Below are 15,009 nucleotides of genomic sequence, written 5' to 3'. Positions count from 1 at the left end.
GCAGCCGTGGCCGTGATGGCTCTGGAAAAATCCCCAAAGGAAACAAGAAAGTAAATAAGCAAGTATGTTCTCCCCTAAGTATTGTGGGAATTCATTTTATTGTACTTCTAAGCGGAGAGTTTGCCTCTTTTGCTGATTGATCCATACGGAGTTCTGTCCATCTCATCCACTACGCAACATTTCCTTAAAGAAGGAATGACCTTTGAAAATGTACAGCTGCATACAACAAAAGTCATCTACACAGCGATTGCTGGCACCAGGGCAATCAGGACTCCGTAAGAGAGTCTCTTCAGAAATCTGATGTTAATGCATAACAAATGCAATCAGCCAAAACAATGCAAGATGGCCAAATCCCTTGAAACAGATACAGTATATATTTTGTAATCTGCCTGAAACTATTCAGACACGGATGGCAGACAGATTTGCAATGTAAAAAACAAAATCTTACGTAGATTTCAGCTCTTCCAGCTGTGTTTTTCATCTTTTATTTGAGTCATCTGCTTCCTGACCTTTTTCTAAAGCTGTCCTTTGTGTTTGACAGAGCTTGACCGATGGAACTGCAAAAACGTCCGAATTTGGCAGCAATGGCAGCAGTAGCTGCACCCGACCCCAGTCCCAGTTGAATGGGGATGGAGGCCCCCCCTCCAGAGTCAACGAAGATCCCACTGTTGGAGCATGCCCTTCAGCCACATCACCTTGTGCCTTAGCAAGAGACACTGACTCATGCAATAACAAAAACCCCTTTTTCGGGACGCTGGGTGGGGACTCTGAACGGTGCCCGGAGAACAAGCTTCCCTTCCCAGCTCTGCAGAAAGAGGAGTGAATAAATGCCGCTGTGGGTCCAATTGGCTGGCAAATGGGGGTGGGGTGAAGTGGGGTGACAAGGGAAAAGGGTTTTGACCTGCCAAGGATGGGATGGGGAAATTCAGCCCTTCAACCCATTAGTAGAATGTAAATGCAATCAAGTGCTGGAATGGAATTATTAGCTAGGCAGGGCAGGGACAGGAAGATTGCTGTCTTGATAGCTCACATTACAACACTGGGCTAATTAATCTGATTGTCCCTCTACAGCAGATATAATATTGTGAGGTCAAGCAGCCTGCTGGGACTCTTGTCCCCGCTTTGGAGGATAACATCAGCTTTTTTGCATTCCGCCCTCTCAAATTTGCCACTGTGCCAATCGGATCCATAAAGGCGGCAATTTTTTTAAGTTTATTTGAATTTATTTTTGTTTTTTAATTTTATAGGGGGGAAGACTTTTTAGGGGGCAAGAATTATGAATATTGGATTTTGGGAAGGGGGATATTTTTAAAGGAAGAAAAAGCCAGGAAGGTTTTACTTTAAAATGGGGCAGATTTTTCCTGCCTGCCTTGTTTAATTTCTTGCCAACTCCCCCACCATCAGGCCAAATAGCAGTATTGCTTTGAGGGATGGTGATGTTGGTATGAATTAAGGGGTGTGTATGAGCGGCAATGATTTTTAAGAGAGAAAGAGTAGTACTGCCACTGCAAATTATACACAAGATGCATATAGCAGTTGGTGTGTGCTTTTTATTATATATGAAAGAGAGAGAGAGAGAGATTATATTTATATATAACATGAATAGAGCTATATATAAATATGAATGCTACAAACCCGGAAGGGGTAAAAATGTTCCCGGGAGACAACTTGCGTTCCAAAGCGCTACATGTTTAATGAATTAAAGGTCTGCTTTGCCAGTTGCCAGCAATTGGGCCGCATCCTAAGGCTGCGGCAGTAGATGAGGCAGGCCTCCTGATACCAGATAGAACACTTCTTATCCTTAAACAGACAAGCACTTACTGTTACAATTCCAGGACTGTGAGCAAAATGGCTGGAGATAGCTGGGGCTGTAAAGATGTCTGGGTGGATAGCCATCCAAATGGGGAAGTCATGGGGTGAGGCTGCAGAAATATTAATCCTACCCAGAAACTGAAGTGGGGGGTGGGATTCTAGCTCTTGTTGTCATTAAAAGGGTGACATGGGAGTGGGGAGGTTGGTTGCACTTGCTCAGCTGGTGATTCTTTATTCTCTTCCACGGGAATCCTGCAAGTTCAGTACACAGTCTGAAATCTAGGATGAATCGGGCCTTTTGGAAATCACCATGCCCACCCCCAGGCTTCGCACAATCTGCTACCAATTCTTATGCTGATGATAATGGGGAAAATTTTCAAAGACTTTCTGGAAACAGTTGTTTGAGGTTTTCAGTAGTGTAGCTAAAACTCCATTGTATACACAAGTTTCTCTCCATCTCCCTGTCCTTTTGGGTTATCTAATTTGAATTGCACCTATCCTTGCAGATTATCTTGTACAGTCTGAAAGCCTTGAATTTTGGAAACTCGGTAAATCCATTAGAAATGTTGTGTACTGAAACAGATTTCAAGTGCAGAATGTTTATTTAGAGCAGGTAGTTCAAAGTGGGGGGGGGAAGAAATCACATAATTTGGGTGAACAAAACAGGCTGAATATTCTGTTGGAAAGAATTTTTAAACCAGTTTTCCAGCTGCAAACATATATGCACTTCTGCAGTGCATGTTTCTGTTTAGTTTCTTTACAACCTCTATGGCACATACGTCAGATGACTTGAATAATCTAAAATGTGTTTTGATTTTTAATTTGTCTTCTGCTATCAGTATCCAGTAGGCTGAATGTTTCCCTTTCTGCTTCTTCCAGCAGAAGGGCACGTTAAACCACTGCCTGGAACAATGTTTGGTTCCATCTCAAACCAAAATCAGGAAAGCATTCTTAATAGCGCAGAGTAAGATAAATGTCGGTAGCTACAGCCATAGGTCCTTTAGTGAATGATTCAGTATATTATTGGGTCATGATAACTACATGGAATTTACACGTTCATAAGAAATGTTTTCTTAAATTTCAGTCACTGCAGAAGAAAAATTGGATTGTGTTAAAAAGGGAGGGAGGGTATTATCCAGAGGTTTAACAAAATTGTTTGCCTTACTTTCTACAGATGTATAAAAGGATAGATAAATGGGTTTAAAATCTAAAACAGGGCAGGATATCTTAGTTCTACTGCTGCCTCCATTCCCTTGAGTGAGTTGTTCACCTACCAGAAGCCAAAGTAGGAAGCCCTGATCTTCCTCCTTCCAGTTTAGCTGCCAGATCACTCTCATCAAAAGATTTGAACTCTTTGCTTCAGACCCTTTTGGGAATCTGTCTGTAACCAGTTGGCTATTTTTGCTCTACAACTGTTGGCTCAAATTCATTGAGATGGGGAATTTCTTATATTGCTCTAAGAGCAGTAGAACCTTTGGAAATGATCCATGGTTGCCAGAAAGAGCGGTAACACCTGAAAAAGTTTATCCCTTTTAGGGGAGAACTTGACAGCAGCCAAAAGAAAAAGTTGCTAGAGCGGTCAAAAACGGGTGGAGAGCATTTTTGTTGGAAAACTATCATAGTTGTAGCTGTGGAATATGGAAAGTAGACTCTATTTTAGAAAACAAAGAGCTGCTATTTAAAGTAGTTTGTGATACAGAGTTTGAATATTAAGAATTAACTTGATTGTTAAAAAGTATTTCCGGTGGGTGAATTTTGGAAAAATCAGATGTTTTTTTAATAGTCAAGGCAGTACACTTTTCAGTTGCAACAACTAGTAATTCTGATTGGCTTGACATTCTAAACATGCTGAAAAGAGAAAACTTGTTTTGCTGGATAAACTGAAAAACTGGCAAATTGGCGGTCTTGTGTCCTGGAGAGCTTACTGGAGAGTTAACAAAGAGAATCATCTTGTTTAAAGATAGCGGTACTACCAACAATCATATATTTGGAAAGCATCTTACAAGCTTCCCCCCCCCAAAAAAAAAACAAAAATATTTTCCTTTTAAAAAAAACACAATATTATTTATTTGCTGAATTAATGGAACTATTAAGAAGGTCTTTTAAAATCTTGATTGTTTTGTTTCTAGTCTTTGCTGATCATTTAAAGCCAGTTGTCCAATGCAAAAATTGCCTTGGAACAGTCAAGCCAATTTTATTCAGAATGACTTGCATTCTATCAGTGGATTCCACTGAGCGCTGATCATCTAGATCAGGGGTGTCAAACTGCTGGTCCGATTGCATCATGTAGAGGCCGCGCCCACCCCAACTCCGGCACTGCGAAAAGTCGTGACACGTCATGTGACGCGGCGAGTTTGACACCCGTGATCTAGGTTGCCTGGATAAATCTCTGATATTTGGAGTATCTTATTTTTTTTAAATCACAATTGTCCCCTCTTTTCCGTTTCTCTTGGTTTTTTCATATTACATCCTGTTGCAATCCCTAAATAACATCTTAAATGTTCAACTTTCTTCTGCAAGAAAGCCCCAAATAAAACCCAGGTTTCCAGTAAGCAAAATGAATGAATGAATAAATCCCAATGTACCATTTAGAATACAGTTCTTTTAGTCTTGGTATCTAGGTAGCATCCTATATCTAGAGTTATAATAGCAGGTATTAATCCCAACCGTACGAATTTCCAGCATCAGGCATTAGATGGTATTTGGAGGGGAGAGGTATGTCTCTACTTCTTGCATGAAAGATCCAGCATAAATTAATAACTCTATTTGCAACTATTACCTTTAGCTAAATGTGGAATCCAGTCCTGGGTACTGTGGCCTTAGGATTCATGCTTTTGTTTCTTTATTCTAATAGCAGAACAAGGCAGAACTTTAAATAGCACATCAGAGAAGACTGGGGGAATCTGCTTTTTTTGGTAATATCCTAGTCCCTGTCTCAGTTGAAACAAGTAATTTGAAGAGATGGTGGCTTTCCGTTGTGAAATGTGCTCTAACTTGGGCCTAATGAGGAAAAGTGCCCTTCTATTGCCAGGATCAGGGATGGGAAAAATATGGCTTTCATGTAACCACCACAATATTTCCTGCTCCAGGTTGTTTAACTCTTCGATTTAGAATGGGATTTCCAAGTGAATTTTGATGAATAGCTTGATATCTTCTTTTATGTCAATTTTAGTTTGACAGTATTCATGGAGTTCTGAGGTCTAATCCCAGAGCCATACGCTGCTTGCTTATTTTAGTCAATTATGCAGGTTTGTTAATGTGCAGTATCTCACAGTTTAGGGGCAGATAAGGTTGCCTCAGTTTTCTGTTATCTACATTTTCTAACCCTCTATTATTTCTAATGCTTCAGAAGAGGTAGTTCTTGGGAATGGGATCAGAGTTTGACTGACTATATTGCTAAGGTAAAAGAAAAAAAAAATCTGGTCCAATCCCCATTTCCAAAGCCCTACAGAGGAATTCATGCGGTTTTATGGTCTGTTTGGGTTGTAAAAAATAATGAGTCTTGGGTGCAAACTAGCTCATTTTGCAAGTAATAATAAAAAATATCAGAGTTCTGTACTGTGCTTCTATGGGAGTGTGGAATGTGGGATTGAATTTAAAAGTCGTTTTGATTTTTTTTTAAAAAAAGCTAATTCTTCATGTTAACAAAGATACTCTATAAAAATTAGGGGCCTGGGTGCAATTTCAGATCTTGAAGATGATGCCTAAATTTAATTTAGTACAGATATTATTTTAACGTTTTAGAAAATGGGTGTGGAAATATGCATTTGACCATTTTATACCAGTGACAAAATTCAGTATTTGAAGATTAAATTTTACTTAGTTTTGGTCTGGAGTATGCAGATTTAAGCCAAGCTAGTAAAAAATGAGGTTTGAAATAATGTTACTCAATTTCCCTTGACAAACATCCTGGATAATTTTTAAAATGTGTAGATGACTGAGGCATGATTTTGTTTTGAGTTGCTTACTGTATGCTGGTCCAAAACAATAGAAGGTATCGTGCAGCTTTAAAAAATACTTAATAGAAATGCAAAGTGCTTCCGTAGGGGCTGTAAGAGGAATAATTGAAAACATGCAGTTCAAAGTCCAGTGTTGTATCAGAGCCAAAGAGATGGATAAAATTATTGATTTTGTTTCTCCTTTCTGGATCCAAAGAATCACCTCTTTCTCCATAGATATATTTAGATTTCTGAATGTATTTTTTCACCTCAGTTGGTCAAGGTGTCTTACTTGCATAAGTTAATACTTTCACTTACATGACCATTTCTTAAAAAGCTTCTCTGATGCGATGCACATTGTTCCATGGTACCAGAGCCATGTGACGTGACCTTGTTAAATCCACAGTGAAAATTTGGTTGAATGTTTTTCTAAGCAACAGTGGGTTTGCATATGTTGTTGCAAACATTTACTGTCTTGCATACTGCAGTTTCCCAAATCAGGTCAGTCTGATATGATTCCTGTCTGCAGACTTAAATAGGAATATTCTTTTACAATGAAGTCATTCAAAGTGGAGAAAGGTTTTGTAATGAAAGCCTTTTTTTGAGAGAATTAAAGAAGTTTAGGATGGAGCTGATTAATATCATTTGGGGTTCTACTTTTGCAGAATGAGAGTCTTTCTTCTAGGGACCCTCTCTTGATCGGAATAGCCTGTCCCAGTCCATTGTCTAGGGAATTAGGAGATCTGAAGTCCAACACATGGCCGGGGAAGGAACCAGATTGAGAAAGGATGGATTAGAATTACAGCAGGAGCATTGTGCTAGATTGGGTCGTGCTTTGCAACACATAAGGTTTCCATATTGTTATTTTTATCTTTATTTGGGGGCAAAAGAATGCAAATTCTTTATCTTTCCCTTAACTAGTAAGATGTATTTACAGCAATTAATAAAATTTTTGAGGGATCAGAAATCAAACGTTAGTACAGGTTACACTGTGCCTTAAGTAGTAATGTTAATATTAATTTAAATTGAAACCTCAAAATGACAAACTTTCAAACTGGTGTTTTTAAAGAAGAGTTTCAAACACTGAGATCCTGCTGTGAAATTAGAAATCTAAGGTATTGCTTTGGAGCTGAGGGTTCAGATTTCAAAAATGCTAAACAGGTAGCCTTCAAACCCTTGTATCTGAATTTAAAAATCTGGAAGAGTGTTTCGTTTCAAATATGTCACCGTAAGTGAGGGGTTACCACTGCTGATCATTTGGTAAAAAAAAAAAAAGGTATTGCAAGTTTAGCCTGTTTGTGATCCTATTGGGAGTAAAAATCAGAATATACAGAGAAGCATCTATTTTTCCTACCCGTACGTTTCTAGAAAGCTGGAAACTTAGTGCAAGATAACCTGTGAAACTTAGAAGTTTTAAAATAGTCACGATAGGTAATGTGGAAGTTTTATAAAAAGAGAAAGGAAGATTTTTTTTATTTTTTGGATCTGTGAAAAAAACTATGGATCACTGGAAACAAAACGTTGCAATTAATTGCAAACGCCCAGTTCACTGAGGTTGATTTCTAAGGGAAATGTTGCAACTAACCTGACCCAAAGGTTTTCTCGAGTATTTGTGAAACTAGGCTGTTGTTGTTGGTTTTTTTCCACTTATTTCTGTAATCCTTTTGCCTGGCATCCCCCATTTTGGGGCCCTTCGTTTGAGATGGATTTCAACTCCCATAATCCTTAAAGTAGAGATTATGGTAATTGAACTTCAGCAGTTTTGGAGAATTCCTTGCCATTGGATCCTGGTCTAGATTTCCTCTAGAACTGGATTTTTGTGTGGTATAGATTGTCAAGTATTTGTCCTAGTGAATTAAGACCCGTTTACTCCACCTATGTTGTCATGTTTATTTATTTGTTGAGTTAGCATATTGTGATGTTGAAAGTTCACTGAAGTAATCTGATTCTTTCCTACCCATCATCCAGTGAATCTTAAATTTCCAATGTGACAAAGTGTTTTTCTGAGTTCAGACTGCATCTTTTAAAATATAGGAAGACATATTTTAGGGTAGAAATATAAGATTGATCTTTTTAGCTTGCTGTATTTGGTTGCAGTTCTGAATTTCTAAAGCATATTTCCTGGAGTCCAACAACCTTTGTAAGGATTTGACCCATCAAATCATAGACATGGGGTTTTAGCATGCTTCCTTCGTAATTTTGTCACCAGGGAGGGAGGGAAAGTTTAAAACCAACCTGTTGACCAAGATTACTTGCCTTTCTCTTAGGAGTCATTCATCCCATTCTGAGGCAGTACTGAGCATTGTGACTGTGGCTAGCATTTCGTAAGCTTTTGCTACCAGTTAACTTGGCTGGAACTCTTTTAAGAAAATGGAATATTCCAAATATACTTTCAATATAATATATACTTGAAAAGACTAGGGAGCCTTTTCAGGGAGGGACAGCTTTTAACTTTTTCTGGTGTGGTTTAGAATTCCACTCTTTCTTGGATTCAGAGTCAAACAAGTGACCCCTTGGATCCCTGGGGGAAAGTGACAGACAAACATTATTACAACAGGGACATGATTCTTGTGGAGGGATATGGGGGTGTCCCAATCCACAAATTATACATAGATACAGTTGAGCCTGTGAAGAGGACACAGTGCCACTAACTACCCATTTGGGCCAGAGAACCACCACTCCCCCCCCCCCCCACATCATTCAACTTCAAATGTAATCTAGTGCAAACCTTAACTAGCTACTTGGATGAAAAGCCCCATTGTACTATGGTCTCTTCTTCTAAGTAAGCATGGTTAAGATTAGGCCACACAAGTCCTACACAAACTACAATGTGTTCTTTTTTATTTTTAATGTAGTTAGCAGAATTTTAATATCAAGGTTGAATCATTATAGTAGCTAACTTACAACACGTACTTTGCTAAATATGCATGTACTTCTCTATTTTTTATTTTTTTTTATTCTTCCCATTCTCTTCCCCTCCCAAAAACCTCCTCTTCTGCTTTTTGGTTTTATCTGTGCTGATTTCTGTTTTGAAGTCCACCTTTAACGTTTAAAGGAAATCTAATGAACACACTATTATGAATCTTTCCATTTTTAACTGCTATTTACTGGTCATTGTTTAAAGTCAGACGCTGTTGCTCATTCTCTAGTTATTTTTCAGATTAGATTTTTGTCCTCAATTTTGAAAAATCAACCCTTTCTTCCCACAAGCACCATATCTGTCTATAATATTACCCTTACAGATGGGATGTACACCTTTTCTGATTATAACCATTGCTCTTGTATTTTGGTAGATGCTTTGTTGATAGTAACTAAATGCCTAGTGAGATTTTTAAAAGTAAAAACAAACTCAGTTGTTATTTTAAACCAGTCTTTTCCCTCATACTTTCCTTGAGTAACCTTGACATTGCATTTTTTTACCAGATATATATCTCTCCACAATTGCCTTTTGAAAATGTTTAGCCTAAGATTTTAGCTTAAAAAAATACAAATCAATAATTTTGCTGAACAGAGTAAATCTGATTTTTCTTGTTAGTGAACCCGTCAATTGCAAGTTTCATGCTTTATTTATATGGGAATAGTGATCAATACCTTATTCCTTTCTACCTTTTAAAAAAATATCTCTTTTTATGCTAATTAACACCTGTTCTTAGTGGATGGATAAATGTTATCTTTACTGTCCCCACCCCAATCTTGGATAATCAAATTCCCATCTCCCCAATCCTTGCACCCCACAACATACTCCATAGGTTGTTGGGTTTTTTTAATCAGTGTAAGTTTGGACAGGTTGCTCTAAATCAGGGGAAATCGCAGTAGGTTTGTGATCAGAAAGCTTGGGTGTCTTTTGGGAATGTTTTTTGCTGGTGGAATCTTGGTGCGCTGTTCATCTGTTGATGATGGAGAAAGACTTACAGTGCTTAATAAAGTTTATTCTTTTAGTAAAGGAAAAGTGGCGTCTCTTTTATTTTAAGCTCCGTATAACGAGGCCACCATTTCAAGTCACCACTAGGTATAAGCTACAACTCTGCAGAAACTGCTGGAGGGAAAAACTCCAAATTCTAACACGCAAAGAAGAAATCCATTTCATAAAAAATTAGTAACTTAAAGAGTGCCAGTAGCCAAATTTCAATAGATGTTACTTCTCCCAATTATAGAAGATTACAGTTTCTATGCTATAAACTACATACAATTTATTTATCAAATTTATATGGCTGTCCACATCGCAGAAAGCGACTCTGAGCAGTGTACAACATCCAATACAACAAATATAAAACTACTGGAAAAAAAATAATTGTAAAAACATTAAAAATGATAAAAGCAATAGTTTTCTTGTTTAAAATAAAACATAAAAGAAAAAATAACCTCACTAGTTCACCCAGGTCCCTAAGGCCTGCTGACAAAACCAGGTCTTGAGGGACCTTCAAAAACCCAGGAGACGAAGCTGATGTCATTTTGTGGGGGAAGAGTACACAATGTGGGTGCGACAGCAGAAAAGGTCCAATCAAATGTGTACCTAACTGAAATTAGGGGATTAGGGGACTGGAGGCTAAAACATATAAGGAACGGTTGCTGGAACTGGGTTTGTCTAGTTTAATGAAGAGAAGGGTGAGGGGTGACATGATAGCAGTGTTCCAATATCTCAGGGGCTGCCACAAAGGAGAGGGAGCCAAGCTATTCTCCAAAGCACCCGAAGGCAGGACAAGAAGCAACGGATGGAAACTAATCAAGGAGAAAAGCAACCTGGAACTAAGAAACTTCCTCACAGAACAATTAACCAGTGGAACCACCTGCCTCCAGAGGAGGTGAATGCTCCAACACTGGAGGTTTTTAAGAAGAGACTGGATAGCCATTTGTCTGAAATGGTATAGTTTCCTGCCTGAGCAGGGGGTTGGACTAGATGACCTCCAAGGTGCCTTCCAACTTTATTATTATTTTTTATTTGTATCTCCATAAAACAATGCTAAGTTCAAGCAAGGTTTTATGTAATGGTACCCAAATGTATACTATAGTAGATGGGAGCCTACTTGGGGAAAGGGGAAGATAAGAAAATTGTTTATATTACAAATGTATGGGTTCAATTGTTGCAACTTCTCTGCTTATAGGCTTTTTTCTCAACTGAAGGTGTATGTAAGTGCTAATAGTTACTTAATATACATCATGCATGGAATTACAGTTCCAGGAAAAGGAATGATAGCTCAGAGTAACGGATACAAGAAAATATCTTAGTAGAAAAAAAATGAAATTTAAAAACAGATCTGCGCCTGAAACATATAATTATGGCACTATATATTTACTTGTGCCTACTATTCCTTGGTATGACTATATGCGCAGTCCAAAAGACAGTACCACAAATACCAAATTTATGGTATAACTAAGCCCACATTTTCTAATCTTTTGGGAAATGATATTTAGGATTTGTGCAAGTGTTCCAATCCTCAAAAATCTAGCAAAAATAAAATAGCAACCCCCAGATTGCAGGAAATTATTTTTTTAATATATTTTATTGATTTTTTTACAATAACAATCTTTAGTGCTTAGTAAACAGCGTGTTGTCTGGGTTCATACATTTAAAAAACAATATTTTCTATAATTCCATAATCTATTAATTAATGATATATTTCTTTGATCTTCTCTTCTTCCAATATTCTCCTTTTGTCAACATTAAGCAAATACAGTTCTTCATACTTTTAATATGTATACAGTTGAATATATTTTTCTTGTTTGTACAAATAATCAGCATATAACATCTTTTCTGATCCGCTTGTTTCAATTATATTCATAAAAGTCATTGTCACTATATATCCTGTTTTCAAGATTCTTAAAGTTTAATTTCCCCTATATATTCAAACCATTCTTATCAGTCATAATTTTCTCAATGTTATCTTTAAATATCCAAACTTTTCATTCACATGCACCATCCCAATATTTTTATATTTCATATTTTATAAAGAATACTATACCACTTATATATCTTATCCTTCTTACCGTAGGGACCCTTTATATCCATGATTTATCTAATCTTTTAACCATATTGAAGCAAATGTTTAGTCATATAGTACTCCATCTGGTAGGTCAAACCAAATCTCTTGAATCTAACTTTAGCCTGCTTCTTTTGCAAAGTAATTTTCTAAGGCAGTTTATTCAGCTTGGCAGGGGATTCATCTTGTATTTTTGTGAATGTTGTTGGGAATAGAAAAGACAAGTTAGGTAGAATGTGTGTTTTTTGTCTTCCAAACTCTAATAATTCTCCTGGCTGCTCTATAATCCATTTTGTTAGATCTTCTTTCCTATCTTCAAGTTTATTTTGGAGTTCTGAAAAATAAGATATCTTTTCCATTTCCATTGTGGAAAATATTGCAAGTTTTCTTTTGTTTGTATTAGACTGCAGTTCTCTTCATTTATAGCTTCCCTCTTTGGGTCCCAATCCTCTAGTTTGTATTCTGTTATCTGGTTTGTTTGTTCATTCTTCATTTGCTGATTTTAATTGTAGGTTTAAGTTAAAGATATGTTCATTTATGTTGTCAAAGCTGTTTTTAATCTTATCATGATTTGAAACCATTGTCATTTGAATCTGTCACAGCATTGCATACATTTCCTCCTGGAAAGTATTTGCCTTGTCTTGATGTATTGCTCCTGCAGATCTTTGATGTTCCAGACTAGGGTCTTGAGAAGGGTAGATTAGGTGTGGTTTCCTGCCACTTTTTGATAGGTATGTAACATCCATTTTGTCTCCTCCCTCCAGATAGTCTTTCACTGGTTCCATGGTCTCTATAACTAGCCTTATCAAACCAGCCAATCTTAAAGTCCAAATAACCAAATCTTATATAGTTCTTATCTTTATATATGGTTTTTATAAGCCAATGCATTTCCAATTATCAAAACACAATAAAAGCAGTATTTTATAATAGTTCTTCTATTCGGGGGTCTTACAATTACCAGCTAGTCAGATTTGGAGACCAGAATGTTTAACCACCTAAGAGATTTCCAGTAAATTCCCCTTAGATGATTAGCCAAAAGTCAAGGTTTTTCTTTCTCTGCAAACAATTCTTGAGTTTAGAAATCACAGCTCAGTAAGTATTTATAATCCCAGGTCAGCAGTTTTTAAAACAAATATAGTTTTCACCCAGTGTTTTCTTTCCTCTGCTCCCAGCTGTTCTCTATTTGTCAAGAAGCCACTGAGGTTCAAAGGAACAAGTTGTTGTTTATTTCTGGGCATCTTGCCAATTTCTGAGTCAATGCAGCTGTTGTTCTACGCTCTAATCCTCCACTAGGTGTCAGTAGACATTTTCAAGCTTTTAAAGCAAAAAGTTATTTTCTTGTAATTTCATCAATACTCTTTCAGATGTAAAGTCTTGACAGTTTTTATCTTTTTTGGATTTATGCAGACTGTAGTTCATTTAAATATATTTCTGTCCCCCATAAAAATTAAGTTGCTGCTTCCGTCTATGGAAGGGTGGAGGTGTGGTCCTCTCCTTTCTCACTTTCAGAGAATTTTTTGCTTCTTGGGGATGTTTTCCAGGAAATCAGTTACAAAAAAGAGAAGATCAAGATTCTCACCCAGTTCCAAGCATACTGTTCATGGTTGTTCCAGTTAGTGCTTTTGGACTTCAACTGCTGGTGGCTTGGGCTAGTCACTGGTGTGCAGCTAGCCTTTCTCCTGTTGGGTTGGAGGGCTTCCCCTGGATCAAATGGATTGACTGCCTCCTTTCCGTGATCCACAGGGGGGGCATCCTTCTTTTTAGACCCATTTAGGGTCCCCTGGCAGGGCAAAACCAGCCATAGGGTGTGGAGCTCTGCAATCCCTCGGCCGTGTGCTACGGTGCAAAGCCAGAAGTCCCAGATGACAAGAAATTAGATATAGACTGGAATCGTTGTTGTTTTATAGAAAAATTGTCCCCTTGTTATGCTTTGCTGTTTCTGATTCTGTTCTGCCTGTATGAGTGCAATTTTTTGATTAAGAGAAGTGATTAGTGTTCTTTAGATTATTTTTTTTGCCTTTAATCTCCCATCTAGTTCCTTAATCTTGAAGAATATAAATTTGTTGAACCAGTACATTCATTGTAAAAGACTGAAAATAACCCTGAAGGTGCAACACAAATCATCCATCAGTGTCACCCAGGTAATTTCTATCTGGTTGTTGTTGTTAGCTGCGAAGTCGTGTCCAACCCATCGTGACCCCATGGACAATGTTCCTCCAGACCGTCCTCTACCATCTTCTGGAGTTCATTTAAGCTCACGCCTAGTGCTTCAGTGACTCCATCCAGCCACCTCATTCTCTGTCGTCCCCTTCTTCTATTGCCCTCAATCTTTCCCAGCATTAGGCTCTTCTCCAGTGAGTCCTTCCTTCTCATTAGGTGGCCAAAGTATTTGAGTTTTAACTTCAGGATCTGGCCTTCTAAAGAGCAGTCAGGGTTGATCTCCTCTAGGACTGACCGGTTTGATCGCCTTGCAGTCCAAGGGACTCGCAGGAGTCTTCTCCAGCACCATAGTTCAAAGGCCTCAATTCTTTGCCTCTCAGCCTTTCTTATGGTCCAACTTTCACTGCCATACATTGCAACTGGGAAGACCATAGCCTTGACTATAAGCACTTTTGTTGATAGGGTGATGTCTCTGCTTTTTAGTGTGCTGTCTAGATTTGCCATGGCTTTCCTCCCCAGGAGCAAGCATCTTTTAATTTCTTGGCTACAGTCCCCATCCGCAGTGATCTTGGAGCCCAAGAAAATAAAATCTGTCACTACCTCCATTTCTTCCCCATCTATTTGCCAGGAATTGAGAGGGCTGGATGCCATGATCTTGGTTTTCTTAATGTTAAGTTTCAATTAATGTTAAGTTTCAAATTCTATCTGGTGCCATTGCCTAAATCTTGATTGAAAAGGGTTTAAATAATCCACTTTCTGTTGAAGCTGGAGCACCACTATTTTCTCTATAAACTTCTCTAAAAAGGGAAGTTGGCAGAGAGAGAAAAAGCTGAGTATTTGTACCCTGGCTTCATGTACATGTTAAAAGTGGAGGAAGCACTGAGACACCCTGCAAATCAGGGGCCAAATGTGGCACTTTCCCCACACCCCACCACCGACTGGAGCTGATCTCAAAGGAAGAGAACCAGCATAATACAGTGCTGCCCACATCCAATCCCTTGAGCCCATCTAGAAAACTACCAAGCTTAAAGGTATTGAAAGTTGCTGAAGTCAAGAAAAGCAAGGATGGACAAACTGCCTCTTCCCCCATCCATTTTGGTTCTGTAACCAGGCCTGAATCC

At 38.1% G+C, this 15,009-nt stretch overlaps 1 protein-coding gene across 1 annotated transcript in view; it reads left to right on the top strand.

Annotated features, from left to right (window-relative positions):
- Positions 1–9,701, top strand: part of FAM120C (family with sequence similarity 120 member C) — a 42,339-nt gene extending 32,638 nt beyond the window's left edge. Inside the window, exons 15-16 of the mRNA XM_083356720.1 lie at positions 5–62; positions 542–9,701. Of these exons, the coding sequence (XP_083212846.1) occupies positions 5–62; positions 542–823 (340 nt within the window). The 3' untranslated portion in view covers positions 824–9,701. The remainder of the gene's footprint in view (positions 1–4; positions 63–541) is intronic.
- The last annotated feature ends 5,308 nt before the right edge of the window (positions 9,702–15,009 follow it).

Source organism: Vipera ursinii (assembly GCF_947247035.1).
Source record: "Vipera ursinii genome assembly, chromosome: 2".
Lineage (NCBI taxonomy): Eukaryota > Metazoa > Chordata > Lepidosauria > Squamata > Viperidae > Vipera > Vipera ursinii.
The sequence above is the reverse complement of the archived record's forward strand: the minus strand, read 5'-3'. Positions and strand labels throughout refer to the sequence as shown.